The 25,447-nt window shown below is 52.2% G+C and overlaps 1 protein-coding gene and 1 pseudogene across 24 annotated transcripts in view; one reads left to right on the forward strand and one right to left on the reverse strand.

Moving 5' to 3' along the window:
* Positions 1–25,447, forward strand: part of GRAMD1B (GRAM domain containing 1B) — a 263,268-nt gene that overhangs the window by 215,584 nt on the left and 22,237 nt on the right. For 23 of the 24 annotated variants that reach the window (XM_054662798.2, XM_016922190.3, XM_016922183.4 and 20 more), the window contains 6 exons: positions 1,716–1,926; positions 8,718–8,738; positions 18,698–18,782; positions 19,351–19,454; positions 20,558–20,653; positions 25,078–25,158. In XM_054662798.2, the coding sequence (XP_054518773.1) occupies positions 1,716–1,926; positions 8,718–8,738; positions 18,698–18,782; positions 19,351–19,454; positions 20,558–20,653; positions 25,078–25,158 (598 nt within the window). Of the gene's footprint in view, positions 1–1,715; positions 1,927–8,717; positions 8,739–15,262; positions 16,174–18,697; positions 18,783–19,350; positions 19,455–20,557; positions 20,654–25,077; positions 25,159–25,447 lie in introns of those variants that run through there. The other variant, XM_054662802.2, reaches the window with a different exon arrangement.
* On the reverse strand, positions 22,475–24,064 carry LOC736118 (splicing factor 3A subunit 3-like; annotated as a pseudogene).

The following is a 25,447-nucleotide window of genomic DNA, read 5'->3' on the forward strand; positions in this document are numbered from 1 at the left end:
TCCACGCTTCCCCAGGGGTTGTGCACTCATGGATCTGCCTGCCACCAGCCCCACGGCCTGGCATCTCTAACCAAAGTGAAGGAATGTACCTTCCTTTCTCCAGAGTTTATGGTAGCAAACGAGTTTAGAGAGTAAGGATAAGGAATGGGTGGGGCAAAAACGGGAAGAGCCTCTTTTGAAAGAGGCATCTTGGGCCTCCCCCAATAACAATTATTGTTAGTATTAGAAATGAGATTTTAAATGCAAATTCTGTTTTAGGATGAAGTGGAACATTGGGCCTTGCTTTTCTCCATACATATTTGAGGCACATTTATCTTCCTTTTCTCTGGTCTCCTTTTTTTTTTCTTTATCAGTTTCCTTCCAAAAGTTACCGCACTGCCTGCCCCCAGCTCCCCTCCTGCCCACACTTGCTGGTTTAGGCTCTTGGGATTTGTTGCCTTTCTCTCCGCTAAGGATGTCCAGGTGGAAGGTTTTGCTGAAAGGGGCATGGTTTTCATTGCAAATGGGGCCAATGGGACATCTGAGGTCACAGCTGCATCTTCATGCAAATGACAGTGTCCCCAGCCCTGCACCCCACTCCCCGAGGGAAGGCTGGGATGCAGCCTGCAGGGGGGTCCAGGGTGTTCCTGAAGCCTGACCCGGCTGAGAGGCTGCTGAGCATGTGGGCAGGACACCCCAGCAGCCCCGTGCTTCTTGGGCTTTCCAATCTCACATTTCCTTTCCTTCCCATTTCTGCTGGCACTTTCTACTTAGCCTCTCCCTTTCTCCATCTCTTTCCTTTCTCCACTCTCGGAAGCAAAGCAAACATTCAACTGCATTCAGTTTCTCTCTCCTTTCTGTCTCTCATCTCTTCTTCTAGTCCATTGAAAACAGAAGTGAAATATCAAATAGTCAATATTTTATTTGCAGCTTATAAGCCTTGATGTAAGTGGATTTGGTCCTGTGGGAAGTACAAGGTACTTATTGGGAATAAATGTTGGGGTATGGGGATATGGAATGTGAGAACTTCGGCTGTGTGCATCTTTACCCTGGGCAGAGGAAGCAGGAACCCACATGGCTTCCTTACAAGGAAATAATACGGTGTGGGTGAGTTACAAATCAGAAGAGCTGCACTTTGTTTCTCTCATCAGTGGACATTTAGCTTCCCTCTGTCAGGCACTGGTCTTCATTTTTTAACATAGGGATTATGGTACTTGCCATTACTCCCTTGGTGGAATGTTTTAAGAAATAATGCGTATGTGAAGGCTGTGAAAAATAGGATTGTAATTGTTATTTTCATGAACAAAAATATCTGAACAAAATATAGAAGCTTTGCATTTGCAGTATGTATAAAATGAGCTGATTGTATTGGATGGTCTCCAGTGAGCCTTTCAGGTATTAAATTCTATATGCCCCAGACAATTTTTGGCATATAATAGGGGCTCAAACAATAACGGGTTGGACGGACGGATGGACGGATGCATGTCTAAATGTCGATTGCCCGTTGGCTCGTGCGTCTGTGTCCACATGGGCACTGCTGCCCTCCCGTGGCCAACGGCAGTATTACGGTGCGGCAAGCCGCAGCCTGGGCCCCTCTCTCCCGGTTTCTCCCCAGCCCCTCACCTGGCTCCCTGAGCTGGCTCCTTTGGGCTTGTCCTTGGCCTCGATCACTGACTGCCTGCCTTTCCTCCTCCTTCTCTTTCCACCCCGCTCCCTCTCTCCATCTGCCGCTGCAGCACTGCCAGTAACTCCAACCGCAGCACGCCGGCCTGCTCGCCCATCCTCCGGAAGCGGTCTCGCTCGCCAACCCCGCAGAACCAGGACGGAGACACCATGGTGGAGAAGGGCTCAGATCACTCCTCGGACAAGTCCCCGTCCACACCGGAGCAGGGCGTGCAGCGCAGCTGCTCCTCCCAGTCCGGCCGGAGCGGCGGCAAGAATTCCAAGGTGAGCGGGACCCCGTTGAGGCGGTACCTCCTTGTCAGGGGCTGCGGGGAGCGATATTGGGGTGGTGAGCCGGAGAACATCTGCGAGGGTCCTCACGTGATGAACAGCCCTGATGGCTCAGAGATAGTCATTATCCAGTGAGGTGAGGCGGGGCAGGCAGGAGAGACCCTAGTTAAATATCTTCCCCGCTAAGCATTCTTGGTAGGCTGGGCGAGGTAGGGAGGCTCATATTTTTTTTTTTTAGATTTGGAGGGGAGACGCTCTGGGAATCATTAGGGGGTCATCTGCTTATTCCTGCTACCGTTTTCAAATTTGGTTCCTAGAGCCGGGGTAGAAGGGAACATTATTTGGGACATTATACTGCTAGGGAGAGTCCTCAGGGAACCTTGCAGAATGCTATTTTTAACCTCCTCCCCGGCCATCCTTCCTGCCTTACCTTTGCACTAATCCACTTGGTACTCACCTGGCAGAGAGGAGGGTGGCAGGGCCTTTCCATCCTCCCAAGGATGTCAGGACTGCCCCCTGAGTACCGGGGCCCTTGGCCCATGGATATGCCTAAAATAGGCCCCAGGGGGGCCTGGGCTAATTATGGTTCCCCAGAGATGTCCTCCCCACCCTCGGTCCTTTGGGGAGCAGGAGATGTCTTTGCCCAGGGTCTCCTTCAGGAAACTTCTCTTCACCCTGGGACCCCCAGGGCCTGGGAAGGGGTTGGGGACCCCTGGGAGGCATGGGAGCTGGCTTCCCACTTGAATTTGTCTTTTGATTTCTTGTTCTTCCTCTCCTCTTCTTCCCCACCATTTCCCAAATACCTTCTTTGCATGCATGGTCTTAGTCTCACAAGCGCCTCTCAAAAGTAAGCCATCTTTTGTCTCTGTCCTTTTATCTCCCCTCTAGTGTCGATCTGTCTGTAGTGCTCAGCACCCCCTCCCTCTGGCCCTGCCGATTCTGGCCCTTATATCCTGCTTGGTCCCTTTCCCAGAAGGGCCGGCCCCACTGTCCCCCGGCAGGCTGGCTTGGAAGTCATTGAAGGCCCATTTTCACTGCACCTGATGTCGGAGAACAGACCCTCCCCCACTCCCCACCCTGCACCCATGTCTGCCTGCTCCCTGGACACTGCCTCTGGCTGGGAGTTTATTCCCTCCTTACATGGTGCGGTGGAGAAACAGAGCCCTGCCTGGCGTTACTTTCATTCCTTTGGGGCAGGAGACCCCATCTGGTTGTACTCCAGGCCCCTCCCCTTTGGCGGTTGATTCTGGATTGCCCAGCAGTGGTGAGTGAGGATGGCAGGAGGGCTGCGCTGACTGGGGGGCAGGGGTTCAGGTCGATGAGTTCATTGGTGCAGCAGCCACGCCCTCAGGAGCTCTGCCTGCCTGCTCTGTTCCTCCCCACTCGAGAGCTGCTCAACCTGGGCACCCCTTAGCATTTCTAACCACTGCCCAGACTGGGGTTCGTGGTGTGCTTAGGATCCTGAATCATGATCAGAGGGGGAAGCTGTTCTCCCAGAGGGTGGGGTGCCCGTGCCTGGAGGTTGGCAAACATTGGCAGACCCTGGAGAGATGTGGCCAGTGCCAGAGTCTTTCCCGGGAGCCCAGGAATTCTGAGGCCATAGGAGAACGTGCAGCGAGTGGAGGGTGAGCGATAGGTGTTGTGGAACAACAAGGCCCATGGGGCAAGGGGGTGGGATGCAGCCCGAAGAAGGGGAAGCCGAGGATGACTTAATAATAGTCCCAAGTCTCTCAGTGCTTTGGGGAGGAGGAGGGTGAACAGCTGTTCCCTTTCCTAAGGGAAGGACAAGGGGCGACACGGCTAATCCTGTAGTCTGTGATCTTTAGACTAAATGCACATCTTGGCTCTGAGGATTTTAAATGGCCGTTCCTGGCTGTGGACAGGGAAGGAGGAACTTTACCTGGAGCGAGGAAGCCAGCAGGAGATCTCTGTGGGCTCCAGCGGCTCGGCAGGTGCAGGCATATCTGATATCTGGGAATGGGGTTTTGAAATGCCCTGTGGCAGCCCCCTCTTGAGTGCCTCCCACCTCTGGCTTGGTTGATGTGGGACTAGTGGGTGCTCGAGGCTCAGCTGGCAAGAGGGTGGATATGGCCTGACAGGGGCATCAGGCTCCCCACTCCCTGCTCCTGCACACTTTTCCATCCAGATTCTGTACACCCTAAGCCTGGCTCTTGAGTAGTTGGGGATGTTCTGTAAGCTCCGAGGTAGGATAAATCATTTGAGTGGGGCAGCCAGGACAGGCGTCAGGGACCAGGTAGAATTCTGAGTGGGGTTTTGGAGATGCTAAAAGGAGACATAATGAAGGGACTGAGAGCTGAGCAGGAATCAGGGGCCAAACTGGGCCTTTTCATAGGAACTGAGGAGGGAGGTGCTGGGGTGAGTGCAGGTCTCCTTTCCCCTGGGAGATTGGGTGGACGCCATGCCCATCCCTGGCAGACACATTCTGAGTTTTCTGACATTGGTTACCCACTTCCCCACCTCATTCTCCCACTGATCATTGCCATCGACACTTGCCCTGCCATCCTTTCAATGGAGTTAAAAGAGGACGCGCTTGTGCCAGGAGGGACACTGTAGCATCCCACGTGGAGCTGGGAGCCACTGCGTTGGCCTGGGACGTGCATGTGCAGGACACACAGACTTCAGAAGAGGAACACAAGAACCAGTAGGGGAATTAGGTTCTTTGAAGGCCAGGGCCTGAAGCAGATGGTGCGGCAAAAAGAGGAGGTTCTGGTAGCGGGATGGGGACATGCCCCTCCCCGTGGAACATCTTCTGGGGTTAATCACATGTCTTCCCAGCAAGCCATTTCATAGCTGTTTTTACTGATATTGTTGTAGCTGGTCCACCTCACTCCCTGTCTCCTGGCCACCCCTAGAGGACACCATGCCTTATATTTTTTGGGCAAGCTGGCCAGTGCCTCTGCTTCTCCCTGGGGTCAGGTCCCATGCACGGTGTCTTTCTTCCCTTCTCTGGGCCTCAATTTCCTCATTTGCTACTATGTAGGCATGGCACCAGGTGATCGCTAAGGCCCGACCCCTCTGGATCCATCATTGTGCTGTCCAGGCCGACCCTCCTAGGTGCAGTCCGGCCCCAGCACTTCCCTCCCAATGAGTTTGTGCTACCGCCCAGCTTCCGCTCTGTAGTGACAGCCTGTGGCCACCAGAGGGAGCGAGGGGCCGTTCTGCCGCTCTCCCACCTGCCCTGAGGGCGCTATGCAGCAGGTGCGGCAAAGCGCGCCTCCTCCCGCCCTGCTGCACACCTCCCCACCTCGGTGCGGGCATCGCGCTGGCGCTGTGGCACTGACCCTCCTTTGACTTTCCCTTTTTTTTTTTTTTCAAATCTAATTTTTGTGGTTTTCTTTCCAGTATGACAGACTTAACCTGATCAAAGTAAGAATTGTTTTTTATTTCTAACTCCTACTAAATGTAGAGCTCTCCTAGTCCCTGCCCCCCTACCTCCTCCACACCCCGCACCTTAATCTTCCAGACTCCCGGAGCCTTCGTGGTGGGAGATGTTTCTGGAAACCACCTCCCAGTAACCTGGGTCTGTTTCCAGGGGCCTTGCATTCCTTTAAGTGCTTGCTCTTCAGACCTTCTAGGAAAAATGATAGAAATGAGCATGTCCCCAACAGCTGTGTCTTTGTCCTGACTCCCTTCTTCCTCTTTGGCCAAATCCATGTGTTTATAAGCTGTCAGAGAAGGCTCCACTGCTGCTCCCTGGTTCTGTGCCTTCCTTCCCTCTGGCCTGGTCCTCCAGGTAGGGGCGCTACAGCAAACTAAAGCCAGAGGATGAGGGACGCCCCTTCTCACCCCCAGAGGCCGGCAGCTCCTCTGACTTCCCTGCCCCTGTGGGTCTGGGTCCTTCCCATCTGGCAGAGCCTTTGGGACTCATTTCCGGGAATGCAGAACCACGGGGATTGAATGTGCCTCTGGGCAGAGTTCAGGGACCCCTGCCGACAGTGGACAGGCTCGGGGGCTGCTTTGGACGTGGCTGGAGGGGGGACCCATTTTTCCTGTGGCCCCTCAGTGGCAGCAGGTAAGAAGCTGCCTGGAGATTGCTGGTTCAGGGCAGAGCCTCAGCACAGTCCTACTTCTTGGTATGTTTCACGTTTCTTTTCAGTTCTTTAGTACATGTTCTTATCCACGCTTTACAAAAGAGCAAACATTAGATATAAGAGCATCACAGATCAGGTTAAAGACAGGACTGGCTTCCCTGCCTGAGGCTGTGTGTGACCCTCACACTTTGTTCCACATAGATTTGGAAGGCACAAGCGCCGATGTGCCAGCCCATGCAAAGGGACCATCTGCTTCTGTCTACCTGGGGCAGGAGGGAGCCCTGTGCAGGAGGAGTCACAGGCATCCGGGGTCCCCCTGTCAGCCCATGTTCCTGTTGCCCCCTTTCCTCCCAGCGTCTTACACGAAGGTCACGGCATTGAGACGAGGAGCTGGGAGCTTGGGAGATGGTTTCTCCGTTGTAAAGCAGGGATCTCGTGACCTGGGTTGCATTTGAGGAAGCACAAGGAGACTGTGGGGCTGCTGGGGCCGGCAGCTCCCAGAGCGTACCTTCCTACTGCTGGGAGGTGTCTTTTGTAATGAACATCTGCACAGCCTCTTGCCCTGTGGGCTTCGGATCAGGGCTTCTGTGTGAGGACGCAGGAAGTGAGCCATCCCTAGGCGCAGACCCCAGACGCAGCCTGCTTGCCCCATCCACCTCCTCCAGAAGGGGGTAGCCTTGGCTGCAATGCCTAGAGGCGAGTTTTCAGGTCCCGGACTCCCATGTGGCCGCACCTTTGTCAGGAAAAAATAGTTTTTAATGTTTGGATTTGGGCCCTTTACCTGCTGAGACCTCTGAATTGGAGGTGGGGATGAGGCTAAGATGGGAGGGTGTGGCCTCTGGATGGACCGTGGTGACAGGTTGGGAAGTGACCCTGGAGAGCACCTTGCAGAGGGGGACTGGGAGCCTTGCCACTGGCCTCTAGTCACATCCTGGCCATTGAGGGCATGTGTGAGGGCGAAGCTGCTCAGAAGCAGCCCCACCCACGCGAGGCCCCTCAGCCCCCTCCAGCTCCTCTGTGGACTGGTTTCACTGTGGGGGGTGAAGGTGGACCGTCTTTACAGAGTTCAGGTGGAATGGGGGAGATAGATCACATGACCAGCAGTCATCAACGTGGGCACACACCCACCCTTGTGCGTAGTCGCTTCCTTCCCTCTAGACACAGCAGACATTCGAGGACCATGGCTACTCTTGTCTGCCCTTCTGGGTTGGGACGCTTTAACACCAGGTGGAGGGGATCCAGACCTCTGGGTGGAGCTAAGGTATTGATCTGTGAGCAAAGCTCCCCCACCCAGCGATCCCTAAAACTGAAAATAATCTAAGCTCCACCGAGAGATGGAGCTTAGGCATGTGTGTGCGTGTGTGTGTGAATGTATGTGTGTATATATGTGTCTCTGTATATGTGTGTGTCTCTGTGTGTATGTATGTGCCTGTGTGTATATGTGTGGTGTGTGTGCATGTGCACATGTATTTGTGCATGTCTGCATGTGCAGGTGGTGTGTATGTATGTGTTTGTGTATATGTGTGTGTACGTGTATTCGTGCATGTGTGTGGTGTGTATGTGTGCATGTCTGTGTGAATGTGTGTGCACATGCGCATGTGTGTGTGCATGTGTGTGGTGTGTGAATATGTGTGTGTGCACGTGTGGATGTGTGTGCATGTGTGTGGTGTGTATGTGTGCATGTGCGTCTGTGTGTGCACGTGTGCACATGTGTGCATGTGTGTGGTGTGTATGTGTGCATGTGTGTGAATATGTGTGTGTGCACGTGTGCATGTGTGTATGTGTGTGCACGTGTGTGTGGTGTGTATGTGTGCGTGTGTGTATGTGTGTGTCTGTGTATATGTGTGTGTACTTGTGTATTTGTGCGTGTATGTGTATGAGTATGTGTGTGTATATGTGCACACAAGCTTGTCTATCTGCGTGTCCATCTATCTTTCAAGTGGGATGTACATGAAGGACTACTGGCCATAGGGCTTGAAGACAGACAAGGCATGATCTTAGCTATCCCTCCTGTTCCCCTGAGACACATTCAGGTCCCCTTCCTCCTGGGTCTGGGAATGGAGAACACCTAAGTTCTGGAGCTGGGGTGGGGTCTGTTTTGCTTGTTCTGAATTATGGCACCACTGGGTTGGAATGGACCCTTAGTGATTATGTGCTTCAACCTCCTGCCCCACGCAGAAGCCCCAGGCACTCCCCGACCATTGCAGTTTAGGTACAGCCCATTTTTTGGCACAGGAGGGATTTACTCACCCGCCTGCTGAGAGTGCAGTTGGAGGGAGTTTTAGGTAGTCCCCTTTCTACCTCGAAAGTGTCCCACCCTGCCTTTTACAGGGGGCTGTCTTAGAGCAGAAGGCTAGGTTGGCCGCCATCAGCATTTTGCTTCTGGTCAGGGCCCATTTGGGGACTGGGTCTCCAATGCCCACAGCGCGCCCCTCACCCCATCAGAACCTTGCGATGGGGCTCCGACTCCCTTCTGGTTGAGCTCTAGCTGGTGCTGCCGCTGCCTGCCACCCCGCCCGCGGTGGGCTTCCAGCATGGACTGCTCCCGGGCCTCCTTTCTGGAACTGCCTTGAGAAAGGAGGACCCCTCCTGAGCAACCACATGGGAAGCATTCAGCTGCATTTGGACCCCTCCTCCCTGCCCACCCTCCGCTGTCTGTGTGCCCTTCCCCCTGGCCCTTCCCCCCTTTCTTCCCTGACTAATTCTACCTTCTCTTTCATTTTCTCTTTTCAGAAAAGCCAGAGTTGGTATAATGTAAGTATTCCTGTTTCCCTTCTTGTTGGGTACCTGAGAAATGGGAGGGGGAATGGAGGTTGGGGGGAAAGGGTGTGGGGTGCGATTGGGGGAGGGGGAATGGAGGTTGGGGGGAAGGGGTGTGGGGTGCGAATAGGGGAGGGGGAATGGAGGTTGGGGGGAAGGGGTGTGGGGTGCGATTGGGGGAGGGGGAATGGAGGTTGGGGGAAGGGGTGTGGGGTGTGATTGGGGGAGGGGGAATGAGGTTGGGGGAAGGGGTGTGGGGTGCGATTGGGGGAGGGGGAATGGAGGTTGGGGGAAGGGGTGTGGGGTGCGATTGGGCTTTCCTGTGGGCTTCTTTCCTTAGCAGCCCCTTTGCTCCTAAACCAGCTGCAGCGGTTATTTTCTTCAGCCGGACAGGGCAGCCTTGGGGAGGGAGGATTGCATTCAGGGGACCAAGGAGGCGTGGCCAGCTGTATCCCCTGCCTCACCTAGGCTCTTAGACAAGGGTCTATCAACCCTAAAAGAGGAGACCAGTCAGGGAGGGAGTGGCCATTCCAGACCCTGACAGAATTCTGGTGCTGGGGCAGCCTGGGGGCCTGAACTTAGTTTTCTTCCCTTAACATTTCGGGGCAAATGCAGCGAGAAAACTTTCCCCCATTGATAGAAGAGTCAACCCATGTGCTGGGATTTGACCTCTGTCCCAAGTACCCCTTCAACAGCTGCAAAAGCGTGCCCTTCCTACAAGGCCTCCTGGTGCTTGGGACTGTGGCGAAGGTGTGGTGTGGGGCCACTGTCTAGGTCATCCTGGGGCGCCCTGTGCAGCTGCTGCATACCTAGAAACTGTTGTGGGGTAAGCAGGCCTGGCAGAGGCCACCGCCTGTCACTCACACAAACTGGGTGGTGGGATTTGGACGTTTTCCCCTGCAGAGCAGCTGTCTGAGGCTCTCAGCTGGCCCCCGCCGTGTGTTCTGCTCTTTGGGGACTTCACAGTGGAGGGGCTGACCTCAGATGACCCTCTTTGCCTCTCTGAGCCTGCCCTCCTCACACCTAACTCTGATGAATCCTGGGAAAGCCATCTTTGCCCCCTCCCTGGACACACCAGGTTCTGCTGCAGCAGGAGATATGGGCATGGAGTAGCTGTGGCTGTGAAGGACAGAGCTGAGGAGGGTACTCTGGCCAGGGGATGGGCTGGAGGGGAGAGGTGTGGGTTTAATGGAGGGACAGGGTTGCAGATCAATTGTGTGGGCTGTGTGTGTGTTTTCCTACTTGGCGCTGGGCGGTTCCTCAAAGTCAGGCATGTGCTCACGAGCCCTGTGGCTGCCAACATCCTGCTGCCCAGTGACCAGCCCGTCCTGGGTGCTGTTGATCTGCAAGTCTTGGCCGCCACCTGCCCAGCACCGCAAACAAGGCAGAATTTGGTGGGCTGTGCTGAGTTGTGGAGAGAGTTATGGGCTGAGGTATCTTGGGGTGGGAGAGAAGCCAGACTCTACTTCTATCTCTGAGCCACCCTCTTACCTTCTAGGAGGTTTCCTGGCCTGTGGCGTCAGAAGAGGGGAGGGGGATGAGTGCTGAGCTTCCTGGGAGCGACCCGCAGCCCAGCTGTCATGGGGACCCCAGCATCCTTCACTCAACTCTCCCTTGCACCTTTTTGAGCAGCATCGCACAAACTCAGGCCCCAATAGGGGAACAGGACCCACGTGGCTGCAGGCCTGTTAGTTCAGACAGCTCCGTTTGGACAGGCCAGCCCCTGTCCTTGTTGCTAATCTTCCTCTTCTCATCTGTCATTTCTCTTTTTATTGCTCTTTAGCTCAGACTTTTGTTTCGTCTCAGCCTGTGCGCTCTTGGATTCTTCTCAGCCCTTTGCTTTCTGACTCCACCCCTTTCCTTTCCTTTAATCTCCTACCATTAGCTTCTTTCTCTGATTTCCATTCTCCCGGCTAGGTTTTCCTGTCTGTCTGATTCTAACAGGCTTTACTTCTCCCCTTCTTTCCGCCATCCTTTCCCCCTGTTTCCTTCTCCCTTAGCCTCCGCCTGAGTACTCAGCATAGCGATGGGGTAGAAGCAGATGCTGTCTCTTGGCTGGAGGATGGGGTGGGCCAGAAGTCAGGGGTTCGGATGACACATATGAGAACCAGCGGAGGAGCTGGGCGTGACGGAGTCCTGCTTTCTGATGGTTCCACCTGCACCATGTCTGTGCAGAAGCTGTTGGACCTCAGCGACTCTGCATCATCCTCCGAGATGTTCTCTTTTCCCAGCCTTGCCCTGCCTCTTCCTCTATTAATTCTCACTTGTCTCCTTTCACCCTCCACCCTCTCATCCCAAGTGCATTACAGAAACATCCCTGACTCTCCACTTAGCTCAGATCATTCATTCTCAGAGGCCAAGCGCACAAGGGGCTCTTTGCTGAGGAGTGTGTGGGGCGGTCCTCTCCTGGACTCATGCGGTCCCTCTGGGGGTCCGCCCTCAGGTGACAGGGCACCCTGCTCCTTCAGTGTGCAGTGCTCATGTCCGTGCTCTCATGTGCAGATGCTTCCTTAGGAGCTGCAGCTGAACAAGCTCCTCTCCGCAGCACCCCTCCACAGCTGTCATCTGCGCCTCTTCAGGAGGCCCTTGCCCTGCCCCTGCTGCTTTGACCTGGTTTTCTGTGTTCCTTTAGGGAGCTCCACCTTCCTGCCTTGCCTCTGCTGGGCTGGTTGGAATCTGCCCTTCAGGCAGGATCCCTCTCCCCTTCTCAGCTTTGCTGACTGTCCCTCTATAACCTCTCTCCGGATCCCAGGGTCAGCGCTGCAGCCATTCTGATATCTGAGGCTCATTCATTACACTAGACGTCCTTCAGATAGGTAAAGGCATTGTAACGCCCAGCCCTGGGGATGCTTAGGAAACCCCTGGCTGGAGTCAGGGCAGCGAGGGCCAGTGCCCTGCAGAATCGCTGATAGTGGCAAGAGCATTCAGGCCCACTGGAGCAGCCTGGGTCTGGTAGGAAAAGAAGCCCAGCCACCAACCAGCCCATGCCCCAGCCTCCCCCTTCACCTGCTGCCTCTCTGCAGAAGACAAAAGCATTTCCTTTTACATGACTAGCCAGGGAGGAGCCATTGCCATGATGACAAACATGCTTGGTCTAAAGAGTGAGTCACGCGGAGGCAAGTGGCTGGACCCCAGAGACACAGGGAGAGGCCATAGCAGGAGAGTGTCAGGTCCAGAGTGGGGTTTGAAGGCAGTGCCATCTACAGGTGCCCTGAGTCCTCCCATGCCCAATTATATGTACTCCTCCTTACCCCCGAAGCCCCAGTCTACCACCCCAGTCATATTCATCAGGGCCTTCAGATCAAGGGAGCTGCCCTAGTAGACATGAGACGGAGGGAAAAGCAGAAATAGGGTTTTGCCTTCAGCAGGGAGCCAAGGGCAGAGTTGAGGGGCAACCTGGCCAGGGCCACTGGGGCAGGAGGGGTGAAATTTACTCCCCCTCAGCCCCCAACGGGGCATAACATCACAGGGGTTTCCTTCCTTGGCCTCCTGGCGCATTCCTGTGGGCAGTCTTCCATGGCAGCCCCAGAAGGAGCATTTCTGAGATCAGAGCACAGGAGCCCAGACCCTGGCAGCCGCCTGAGACTTAGCACCCTGCTTGCCTGAAGCACCTGCAGTTAGGGCTGCAGCTTTGTGGAGGAGAGGGAGGGATAGTGCCAAGCCTGGGGAGTGGCTGGCACAAGCGAGAAAGCAAAATAACAAAGGTTTGTAGGAATGGAATCCAGGGTGTTGGGGTTGGGCAGCGGAGAGGGTAGGAGACCTGCCTCGAACCTGGTGTTGCTCCAGGACTGACACTGCTCCTCCTCCTCTGTCTGTCTCCCCTCTCTATTTACTCCCAACTTGAAGGGTCTTCCTGCCTCCCTTCCTGAGTTTTTCAGATGAGCCCCCAGCCCAGCCCAGCCCCACCCCTTCTCTACCCTTCTCCATAGCCCCCATGCCTGCCTCAGTCTCCCTTTCCCTCCTTTGCTCAGTTACCTCCTCGTCTCCCGTCCCACATCTGCCTTCTGCCTATCCAGATTTGGCTATAAGGTCAGAGTTTCCTGTGTGGATCTTAACTGGTTTCTTCCTAGCTGAGATCAATGCCCCACCGAAATCCATCTGTTTTCTCCTGGGCTCCTCCACCCCCTCCTTCTCGCCGTCCCTGGGAAGAGGGTACCACTTGGTCCCAGCTCCTGGTGTTTGCCGTAGAGTTAATGTTTAGCCCAGGGTCAATTCCTTCTCTGCTGGCTCTCACCCAGCCCTGCCCAGCCCTTGGCATGGGTGTGGGGGAGACAAAGCCTTCTGCGTAGGGGACTCATCTCCCAGGGCTTTATCTCACAGGGCGTATCCTGTCTCTATCTCACCCCTTACAGCCCAGGCAGCCACTTGGCCTGTAGCAATACTCAAATGTTTTTGGGTAGTTACTGTAAGGATCCAGAGCCTCCTGGAGCTACCTACAGCCTACATACTGGGGTCCGGTGTCACCCCAAGGGAGGCATTCTGATCACCTTGGAAAATGGACTTGCTACGTTTGCCTGCCACGCTGCTCAGGATAGGGCTGACATGCAGGGCGAAGAGAAGTTTGCACGTGTGCTGGGGAGAGTGTTGGCAGCAACCAGGCACTGACACGCCAAGCATATAGAATCAGGGATCTTTGTGTGTACATGTAAGATGCAGTGTCAACAGGCATCCTTTGAGAGGTAGATAAGGAATGCATTCACTTGGTAAATACTTTCTTAGCACCTGATACAGTATCCCTTATCCAAAATGTTTGGGATCAGATGTGTTTTGGATTTCTGATTTTTTTGGATTTTGGAATATTTGCATATATATATAATGAGATATCTTGGGACCCAAGTCTAAACACCAAATTTATTTCCTATATCCCTTATACATATAGCCTGAGGATAATTTTATATAATATTTTAAATAATTTTATGCACAAAGAAAAGTGCTGACTGTGTTCCATTCCTACAAACCTTTGTTTGTGACCAGAATGTGTCACATGAGCAGCCTGTCACGTGAGGTCAGGTGTGGAGTCTTCTGCTTGCGGCATCATGTTGGGGCTCAAAGGGTTTCATGTTTTCAGATTAGGGATGCTCAGCCTGTCCTTGAAGCATATCACGGCGAGTGCAGTAGAAGATATGAACCTGTTTGAGGCATAGATCCTTCCTGGAGGTGTCCTTCAGACAGAGTGAGACATGCTACACCATGAATGGAGAGCTGCGTCTGCATCCGTGGGGTGTCCATCTAGAGAGGGTTGTAGGAGTTTGTTAGGGGAGGGTTTGCGGGAGGAGTCAGACTCTTCTACTTTCTCCAACACTGTTTACCTGGGAGAATCCAGGTTCCTTTAAATTAGCATCTTTGGAATCTACTTTTTTTGAGAGTCTCTCTCTGCCGCCCAGGCTGGAGTGCAGTGGTGCGATCTCCGCTCACTGCAACCTCCACCTCTGAGGTTCGAGCAATTCTCCTGCGTCAGCCTCCTGAGTAGCTGGGATTACAGACACCTGCCACCATGTATGGCTAATTTATATATATATATATATTTGTAGTAGAGACAGGGTTTCACTATGTTGGCCAGGCTGGTCTCACACTCCTGACCTAAAGTGATCCGTCCGCATTGGCTTCCCAAAGTGCTGGGATTACAAGCATGAGCCACTGTGCCCAGCCTGGAATCTACGTTTTTACATGTGTTCACTGAGCCATTTTGAAGTACAGTAAAGTTTGGGGGCTGCTGTATTAAATTACCAAGACTCCTAAGACAAAAGCACCATTCCTAATCCTGTGCGGGCCAAGACCCTCCTGGCAAGGTGGCAGAGCTGGGGAGAGTGAGGGAGCAGCCCCATTTGTTTTAAGGTTCTGACTTTTCCTGGGAATCCACATCTCCCCCACCCCACTGCTGTCTCATCCCTGTCCCTAGCTTCTTGGTCTGGAGGCTTTCTTGCCCCATTGGCCTGGCTTTCATTTCCCTGGATTTTGCTGCTTTGAGGACCAAAATCTGTGCTTTTAGTATTGCTACTTTGACCTGAAGATCTGACGGTCTTTTTGGGCTTCGTCCCCCTCTTGCTAATGCTGAAGGTTGTATAGGGTCCATGGGAAGGAAGAGGGTGCCTCAGACAGATCCCGAAGCTGTTGATCTCAGCGTCTCCACCACCAGCGTGTCTGAAACTGGATCAGCAAAATCCCCAGGCTGCTACTGCTGCTTTGGGGAAGTTGGCGGATGGATGGGTTGGTGAGGTGTGAGAGTGTCTCCAAGAAGTCCCTGGCAACTTGAGTCTCACATTTCAGATTTCATCCTAACAGCAGTGCCCTGCCACCTCCCCTCCCTACTCCACGCCTCCATGTGGAGCCCTGGCCAGCAACTTTCCATTGCAGGAAACATCTGCTGGGGAGGCCAGGCTCAGCTGGGGGTTACTGGAGGACATTGGCCGGGACCATCACCCAGATCCTGTAACTTGAAGCATGTGTAGGGCCCAGCTCTTCCCACCCACCCGCCCTGCCTCCCTTCTTCCCTCCCTCTCTGCCACGGGTGACTCTAACAAAGAAGCTGTTTGCTGGTCAGGCGAGCAGAGCAGGGGCTGAGGAAAGGGGTGTGTGTTGGGCTGGGGTTGAGAGCAGGCCCTGTTGCTGCAGCCAGTGGTGGCTGCTCTGCCTGGGTGAGGGCTGTGAGTCATAGTCCAGTGCCCGCCCAGGGTAGAGGTTGATTAAACGTGCCACTCTGTGGGACAGACCAGGACTGGGGAGCTGGGCATTCGGTTCCTTTGCTGGAGTTTCAGACCAACGATGAGTCACTCTGCTGTGTCTAAGTGACTGGCGGGGTTAGACCCTGGACCCGGCTGTGGATCATCCTTGTCCTGCAGAATCTGCTTGTCCACCCAGGGGCCTGCCTCCCGGACCTCCAGCTGGCCCTGGGCACCTGCCATGCCATCTGCATCCTCTGGACCCTTGGGGTGACTGTCTGCACTGACCAGGTGGAGGTGCGTGACCACACCACCTCTGGGCTACTCTCTGCCCGTGGACCAGCCTAGAAGAAAGCAGAGCCCGCCATGGGAGGCTGGCCGGCCAGCTTGTCCTGAGAACCACGCTGACCACCTCGGCTCACTTGTGAAGCTTCATGCTGGGCATGCAGCTCTAGGAGCAGAAAGGACACCTGTCAGAGTCACACAGGCCCTCTGCTGAGAAACCAGAGGCCACCCATCCACAGTCAAGCCAGGGGAGACCAGTTGTTTTCATCGTGTGGGGACAGTCGGGAGTCAGTGCTCAGGGAGCCGGGCGTCGTTGGGAGGGGCAGCCGTGCTGGGCAATGGAATCACTGACGGAGTCGGGGGTCCTCTGGAGCCTTCTGCTGGAGCAGGAGAGCCAGCTGCTGCAGTGGTACCTGAAGCAGCTTGGCCATGCACCTGCTGCCGCTGAACACCGTTGCTGGCACGGATCTGAGGAAATCCCAGCCGTGAGTGTGTGACCCAGTTTCTCTGAGTCTCTGTGGTAGTTCTGCACCCTTGTTATGCCACTTGGCTCTCCTACCCGAAGGCCCCAGATTTGACAATCTTGGAACCGAAATTATTTGACCATTTTAAATTGAAATAGGTGAGCCAGGCCCCGCCTTTGGGGGTGGAGGAGGGAGAGGGCTGGGGTCTCTGGCTTCGAGAGGCTGCATGGTGGCAGGCCCAGCATGCCCAACTGATGAGCCTGCCATGCACACAACAGCCTTGTGGAATAGGCTTGTGTTGGGAAGCCTGGATAAAGGAGTTTTCAGACTGGCTGACTTAGCAGGCCAGGGCTGGATTCACCCTCCCCTCTCCCTGCCACTGCTACAGCTTTGTTTTAAGGAAAGTAGCGGCCCCCTCGATTTGCCTGCGGGTTGGAGATTGTGGCCAAACGCCCTGTACCTCCACCTCTGTGGATACCTGAGCTATTACTGGATATGTGAGAAGCAAGGGGGAGAAGGCACTAGGACAGGAAATTAGAAATAGGAAGACTTGGGGCTTCAGGGGGTTGGAGGCCTGACATCCGGTTTCACCTGAAGTGTGTTTGGGGTCTCCTGGTCGGCTGCTCCTCAGGCTGACACTGGAACTCTGTAAGTATGAAGACCTAGTAGAGGGCTTGGAAGGCTAGCAGGGGCCGCAAAGCTGGTGAATATCTCATTCTCAAGGGAGTGTGCTCTTTTGGGGAAGCCCTTCTGCTTCCTCTTGGCAGGAGGACCAGGAGCAGTTACCCTCCAGAGGCAGCACAGAGTAGGGGCTCAGACAGCACTGAGTCAGACTGCCTCACTCATATTCCACTCCAAGTTGCTTAACTTCTCTGTTTCTCAATTTCCTCAAGTGCAAAATGGGATAATAAAAATAATCTGGGGTCTGATGCAGTGCCACATGCACATGGCTTATGGCTGTGCTTGGGGTAGGTGAGGATAACGCCATGTTAGCCACATAGCAGCTCTAGAAGGTCAGTTAGGCATAATGAGAACTCGCTGGCGATCAGGTGGTCAAGCTGGGGTTTTCAGTGTGTGGACTCTGTTCTAAGAGGCTAGGGGGCCATCTTGATTCCATATCTCAGTGCCAGTTTGAAACTAATATAGGGGCCAGAGGAATGTTGTTTTCTAAGTTTTTTGTTGTTGTCGTTTTGTTTTGTTTTTGTAGCCATTGGCTACACCCTAGGCTGAGGGTCAGCAGTGCTGTCTCTGTGTAGGTAGTCAGTGCATCACAGGTGGAGTGCGGGTGTCTCCATTTGGCCATGCGTGGCTCGTCCCAGGTTTTGCACTTGATTTCATCTGTCACCCCCGGTGCTCCTCATTTGTGGGCACGTATTTTCTTTTTAGTTTCTTTTTTATTTTATTTTTTAAATTTAAGATTGTAAGCCCTCAGGTCGGGCGCGGTGGCTCACTCCTGTAATCCCAGCACTCTGGGAGGCCGAGGTGGGTGGATCACTTGAGGTCAGGAGTTTGAGACCAGCCTGGCCAATATGGCGAAACCCCATCTCTAGTCAAAATACAAAAATTAGCCGGGAGAGGTGGCACATACCTGTAGTCCCAGCTACTCGGGAGGCTGAGGCAGGAGAATCGCTTGAACCCGGGAGGTGGAGGTTGCAGTGAGCCGAGATCACACCACTGCACTCCAGCCTGGGTGACAGAGCGAGACTCTGTCTAAACAAACAAACAAACAAGATTGTAAGCCCTCAAAGGGCAGGATTTCTGTGTATTCAGCTGGCTCGTGGGATTTCCAAGGAGGATTTGCTAAGGCCGTTTCTGGGTATCATGTTGCTGGGGGGGAAGTGAGCACAGACCAGGGGTCATGAGATCTGACACTGACCAGCTGAGGACCTGGGGCAGGGGGCTTCTCTCTGGCCTTGGTCTCTTCCTCGATGCTGTAAGGATTGGGTTAGATAATGTAAGGATGGAGAGGGGAGTTGGATGCCTCTCGTGTGCCCGTTGTGTTTTTTTAATTCTCTATCTCTGCGCTTATTGCAGTACTGGTTTTATGTGATTTCTTAGAAAATCATGTCTTTCCCACACAGCCAAGTGCTCACTCTGATAGTCACGACAACACCTTCTTCTGAGAGGTGCTCTGGGCAACATCATCGGGGGCTGGGCAGCCTTCTTGGGTCCCTGCTTCACTGTCAAGGTGGTGCTGGCAGAAGGCAGAACAGCGGTAGCTGGCATGGTGGATCCCAGGAAGCACCCTGGAGGTGTCCCTCCTTCCTTTCTCTTACGGGATATAACGAGAGCCCCTCCTTGCTGTGTCTGGCATTTCTCATTGGTGGAGGCCCTGGCTGCATAGTGTTTCCCAGCACCAGATTCTCCCCACTGTGTTTCTCCACACCAAGGACCCGTTCCTCAGCCTGGCCTCCTAGGGTCTGTGGGAGGGCAGAGCCTCATCTTTGCTTTTTAAACACACAAGCAAGTGCTCCTCGTCTTGCCCTTCCTTCCTAACCCCACAGAACCGGAGTGCATCCTACTAACCTTGGCCATTGTCACGCAGGTGTTAAGCCCCACCTACAAGCAGAGAAATGAAGACTTCAGAAAGCTCTTTAAGCAGCTTCCAGACACGGAGCGCCTCATTGTTGGTGAGTTGGGTGACCTGGGAGGGGATGGGAAGGAAGTCTGGGGAGCCCCCAGCATAGCACTCAGGGTGCTTCTGTCTAGAGGCCTCAAGCCAACCCAGGTAAGCAAGGGAACAGGGAGAGAGGCTGTCCAGACCCCTGGCCCCAGCTGTCAGGGCTCGAGGCTGAGTATCAGGCTTGTGGCAGCCTCGAGAGCCCAACCTGGAGTGAGTCACTGGCATTTTTATCTCTGCAGGTGGCCCAGTGGCAGAAGGGGTTAGCATAGTTGTGGACTGGGGAGGGAAGTTAGTTGAATTTTGTTGGTCTTTTCCACCTCTTGCTTCCTTGGCCCACTTTGCCATCACATTTATTTATCTGCCTCTAGGCAGTTGCACATCACACCACCTTTATGCTCCTCATCATGAGATGGTAGGGACTTCCTTGGCTGCTAGTTCAAGTGTCTGGCACCCCTTGTCTGTGGTGGGCATTGGGCTCCCCCAGTGCTGGTGGGAGGGATGACATGCCTACTCTGCAGTGGTTTGCCGAAAATGCTTCCTGCCTCTGAGCTACCCTACCTCCGCTCCTACCACAGATTACTCATGTGCACTCCAAAGAGACATTCTCCTTCAGGGCCGACTCTACCTCTCTGAAAATTGGATCTGCTTCTACAGCAACATCTTCCGCTGGGAAACTCTGGTAAAGACCTGGGCATGCTCCCTTGGGCTGTCTCCTTGGCTATGGCTGAGCAAGCTGCCCTCGCTTTCTTCCTTTTGCTGACTTCATGCTCTTCCCAAGCCTTTGCGTAATTAACAAAAGCATGCCTGAGTCTTGAAAGATATTCAATTCTAAGTCCCAATAATAAGGTCTCCTCTGCCATGTCTTCCCGTCCCTCCCTCCCCTTTGGGTGTGGAAGAGAGGACTGAGAACATTTGCTTTTGTCAAATGCAGGCAAATATTTGGCATGAGAGACTGCAGGAGGAGGCATAGTCAAGTAGAAAGGGCTTTGGCCTTGGGACTTTAAAGAACCGGCTTGCACAATTTCTGGGTTCTGTAACTAATCAGCGGTGTGATTTTAGGCTAGTCCTTTCTTTGCCTCTATTTCCTCATCTCGTATACTAAGGAAGAGAAAGATAACTAGATGATTTTTTTTTTTTTTTAAACAGAGTTTCACTCTTGTTGCCCAGGCTGGAGTACAATGGCAGAATCTTGGCTCCCTGCAACCTCCGCCCCTGCCCCCAGCCCCTGGGTTCAAGCGATTCTCCTGCCTCAGCCTCCCGAGTAGCTGGGATTACAGGCATGCGCCACCACGCCCGCTAATTTTGTATTTTTTAAGTAGAGACGGGGTTTCTCCATGTTGGTCAGGCTGGTCTTGAACTGCCGACCTCAGGTGATCCGCCCGCCTCCTCCTCCCAAAGTGCTGTGATTACAGATGTGAGCCCTGTGCCCGGCCTAACTAGATGATTTATATGGCCACATCCTGCACCAATATTCTGTGTTTCTGTAAGTGGCAAATAATGGCAGGACCTCTGCACGTTTAGCAGACTGTGTAGAAATTAGAAAGCTCTTTGCCCAAGAATCAAGATACTCATGGCTGTAGACAAGGCTCAGTCCCCACTTTGCTGTCTGCCCACTGTGAAATAAAGGGGTAAACCAGATGATCACCAATGCGGCCTCTTCCAGGGTTATAAATATGTGATCTGATTGCCTCTGTCTACACTGGCGCCCCCTGAACACTGTTTACCTGACTTACTAATGCCCCACTTTGCTTGTTGCCCATTCTCTGTCCTCTTGGATGCCAGCTGACAGTCCGTTTGAAAGACATCTGTTCCATGACTAAAGAAAAAACAGCTCGCCTCATTCCCAATGCCATCCAAGTTTGCACTGATTCAGAAAAGGTAAGTGGAGTCTAACTCTGGCCTTTCTAATCCTCCCTTACTCCTCCTACTCTTGTATTTCTGCCCTTTCTTGAATCGCATGAATGTGGAAGCCAATAGGATTGGGATGAGAGGCGCTAAGGGCGATGCAGATTCCAGGAAGCACCTCCTGGGTGGACAGGCTGGGGGAGGCTGAGCAGCGGGAGGATAGAGTGGCCAAACATTGGACCTGGAGCCAGAATACCTGAATTTGAGTCCATCGACAGTAAGCGTGTTAGGTAATATCTCTAAGCCTAAGTTTTTTCACCTGCAAAATGGAGCCAGCAATACCTATTTAACACAGTCTTGAAATAATATCACATATATGAAAACATATATGAAAATTGTAAAGCAGTATACAAATGTTAAGAAGTCATCATTATGTATCAGCTTAGCTGATTATCTCTCGAGAGGATGGGGAGTCTGATAGAAAATGGATTGTCCTTATCAGTATGGGGAGAATATGTCGGATAAAATTCAGGACAGAACAAACTTTTCACTAGAGCCTGAAGATGAAGAGGTTCAAGGCTAGGGGTAGACTGGGTTTCTGCTGAAGGCCAAGTTTACAGTTCCCTTGGACTCAGGCAGTTCAGTGGCAAGAACCAGGAGGCTTTGGGGTCAGATAGTGTTTGGTTTGACCTATATTTGTTGTTGTTGTTGTTGTTTTTTGCTTTTGTTTTTATTTTAAGTAGATTATTAAAAAACAATTGAAGGCCTGAGTGTTGAGAGGCAAATGGGGCCTCTTGGGGATCCTGTCCTGCAGCAGGCCTGACTTTCAGATGACTGCTTCTAAGGCAGATCAGTGCCTTCCTGGGCTGCCCTAGTTCTTTCCATTTCAGACACTAGATTTGGATCCTGGGGCAGCTGCTCAACTCTACCCAACTCTACCATGGCTACCTGGGCTTGGAGAACATGTGAATATTAGCTACTTTTACAGTCATAGGGATCTTGTAGAAGAAACAGGTAGACAGACCCATCAAAGTCTCTCATTCTGACCTAGCAAGCAGGTGAAGTGACTGCTGGTCCTAGTTCCATTGTATGTTGGGCTGCAGGCCAATTCCAAGGAGTCCAACTCCTTTTTTTTTTTTTTGAAATGGGGCCTCACTATATCTCCTAGGCTGGTCTCAAACTCCTAGGCTCAAAGGATCCTCTAGCCTCAGCCTCCTTAGTAGCTGGGACTACAGTGCGTGCCACCATGCCTTTTTTTTTTTTTTTTTTTTTTTTTTAAGAGACAGGCTCTCACTATGTTACCTAGGCTGGTTCTCAAGCAACCCTCCTGCCTCAGCCTCCCAAGTAGCTGGGACTATAGGCACAAGCCACTGCACCCAGCTCCAACTCCTTTCTTTATGGAACTATAAAGGCAAACCTTGGTGCCACACTTAGTCCTTAGTAGCAGCCCTGGCCCGTCCTCCTAGTCTTTCCCTAGTATTTGCATCAATGGCTAACTAAGCTGATGGCAGACCTCATCCTGGGGTAATACTCATTCAGGGAAGTAGCAACAAAGGAGGGTGGGGAAAGAGCTCAGGTCAGATTTACCTGCCATGATGTGTAGCATAACAGGTGCCCATTAAATCTCAGCTACTTCTGAAGTTGGTGAGAAAGAGGTATGGAGGCATTAAGACCCGACGCACTGAGTTAGTCCATAACCCTGGGCTTCAGAACAAGGTCTGGTTTTATTTTCTTGCAGAATCTTTTTAAATATAAAACATAAAACACATCTCAAACCTGCATTCTGCCAGCCTGCCTTGTTTCTACAAGTTGCATGCTAGACCATGAAACTACGTAGCAAAAGGTCTCTAAGAGGATTTGGTTGGGAGAAATAGAACAAGCAGATCTCAGGGAAGCCTGGGCTAGCCCCAAAGCTGAGCTACATCCCTGAGCACTAGAGCAGTCCTTGTCTTTTCAGATCCTCATATGTCTTCTTATTCACAGCATTCCCACTTGAGTCTTCATATTCTTCCTCAGTGTCAGGCTGCCATCATTCTGAAGCCTTCTGCAATTTCAGTTTGGCCCACAAGAAGACAGCATCTTCAATCTGTGTCACATTAGCAAAGTGAGCAGTGTTTGGGATGCCCAAACACCTCATGCCATGCCATGAGCATGACGCCATTCAGCAAAGTGCCGCTGGAAGGCTTTGGGTCCTCGGTAGGTGTAGTTTCCACAGATCTCACAGTTGTAGTTGATATTTAGGCCTTGAAGCTTATACAGCCAGTAGGGAATGGGTTTGCCAAGTGGCCAAGTGGCAGGTTTTTGGGGTTGTAAATGATCTCGTTCTCTTCATCTTCACTCTAACTCTCACTGATTTGCTCTTTTTCGTCTTCCTCTCGCTCTTCTCCTGTCCCTGCTTGCTCGCGTTGTGCATTTTCATGAGTGAGATGTCGCTGTTCTCCGAGAATCTCTACGTATTCATAGATTTGGGCTTCTAGAAAAGCAATGTCTTTGTTCCTCTCAGTGTCTTACTTGTGCCCTTTGACTTGGGATTTTTGGCAAACAAAGAGGTATCAAGTGACTCTAGGGACTTTCCTTTGGTGCTGAATAGTCTCTGGGCTCGCTCTTCTGGGATCCTGCCACATTTCAGTCCTAAAGCTAAGAGAGCGGATTTCAATCTATCGAAACCCAGAGAGGCCAACTCCTCCCAGGAGGAGAATGCAGAGAGGTCAAGATGGGCTCCAGCCTGCGTCAGAGCACTGCTTGTCTCTTTCGGCCATTCAGGAAAGATCCCATTCTCCCATTTCTTCTCAAATTCAGCCTGAATCTTCCCAGAAAGTTCATTCTGATCTTGGAGAGGCTTCACTCTATCTGTGTAATCCTGAAGGTACTCAAGCAGCATCTCTAGGTATCTCTTATGCTCTGCATTCCTCCTGTCTTTAGGAATGTCAAATAATTGGTCTAAGATGGACAGGTATGTGATATAATCCAGCTTCTCAGATGCCTTCAGGTTAATGTACTTGAGGCAACAGTCATGGAGATCGAGGTAACGACCATATCCCTCTTCATCTGTGAACTCCACTGAGCTTTGTGCCTCTTCACTTGGATTCTCTCGAGCCTTCAGGAGCTCCTCAAATTCCACTGACATTGGCACATAGATCTCATTTGGGTGCTTCCGGTGGAATTCCTTTATTTGCTTGAGTCTGTTACAGAAATCAGAAAATTCATTGGGTCCTGAAATGGCACCGAGCTCCTCCTTTCGTAATCCATCCTTATGATCATACAAATCCCTTGGGTTCCCACTGACCTCCATATACCTATCTTGCGTGGCCCGAGTGCAGTGATCAGAATTGATCTGGTCCCAGAGCATGGACTTTTTAGTGAGCATCTCTTTGGCCATGACATCCATGAGCCATTCCTTCTCCTCATGATAGCACCGCTGCTGCTCCAGCATTGTCTCCATCTTCCCTTCACCACGGCCTCTCGTTGTTGCTGTTTTTTGAGGCGCAGTCTCACTCTGTCACCCAGGCTGGAGTGCAGTAGCACTATCTTGGCTCACTACAACCTCTGCCTTCTGGGTTCAGGTGATTCTTGTGCCTCAGCCTCCTGAATAGCTGGGATTACAGGCGCTCACCACCACGCCTGGCTAATTTTTGTATTTTTAGTAGAGGCAGGGTTTCGCCATGTTGGCCAGGCTGATCTCAAACTCCTGACCTCAGGTGATCCACCCACCTCGGCCTCCCAAAGTGCTGGGATTACAGGCGTAAGCCATGGCGCCCTGCCTGGTTTGACTTATATTTTGGACACTAACCAGCTTCTTGATTATACAAGTTGCCTAACCTCAACAGCCTGTTACCCTTTATTAGTTGTCAGCTTTGTTTATTATCTAAGGCTTTTTGTGTGGTTTAAGTGAAATAGCATTTGTGGACCACCTTGTGGTTGATCAGTAAAATCTTCATTACTTTCTTTCTGTCTGTTTAATGGGTAAACTCCACAAGAGCGGGATCTCTTTCTGTGTTGTTTCTTGTCCCTCACACATGTAGATTAGTGCCTAATACATACTAATACTCAAATATTTGTTGAATGAATGAAATAGGTCGGCAGATTAGTAGATTGTGGGTTTGTCTTGTCCTTCCATTTAGGCTAGTTCATAGCTCACCCCTTACCCAGTTCCAGTAGGTGGGTGAGGAACATTTCTTATGGAGATGAGAATTTCAAAACAGGGAGAAAAGCACCGAGGAAAGTGTGGGTAAGAGTGGAAGGACTTGGTCACACTGGGAACTTAACAGTATCAGGTACCCAGGCCTCTGGTGTGCTGACCCCATCACTAAAGCGGATGTACGTGATCACAGGTAACTGAGAGTCATTAGTGTTTGAGGATGAAGTCAGTATCTTTTCTTAAAGGATGGAGGACCATGTCCCTCTTAATTATACTGTAACTCAACAGATATTTATTGTTATTTTCTTTTCCAATCTAGCACTTCTTCACTTCGTTTGGGGCCCGGGATAGGACATATATGATGATGTTCCGGCTCTGGCAGAATGCTCTCCTTGAAAAGGTAAGTACGGCCGAGTTTGCTTTTACTGTGGGACTGGCTATCTCTAGAGAAGCCTTTGTCTCCTCAGGGTTCTGGGAATCCCCCACTGATAGTATTCTCCCACTGATGGTATTGGCCTGAGTCCTGAAAGTAGCATATAATCTCCCACGAATGGCCTCAACACCCCCAGGAGTAAGGCACTTATTGTCTTCAGGGGCTTCAGTTCCACTGCTTTGAAATGTCTCAGGATTTTCTCTAATCAGTTATGGTAATGCATGCAGCCCTGAAGAAAGAAGTCCTTAAATTCACA

Source organism: Pan troglodytes, chromosome 9, assembly GCF_028858775.2.
Source record: "Pan troglodytes isolate AG18354 chromosome 9, NHGRI_mPanTro3-v2.0_pri, whole genome shotgun sequence".
Classification (NCBI taxonomy): Eukaryota; Metazoa; Chordata; class Mammalia; order Primates; family Hominidae; genus Pan; species Pan troglodytes.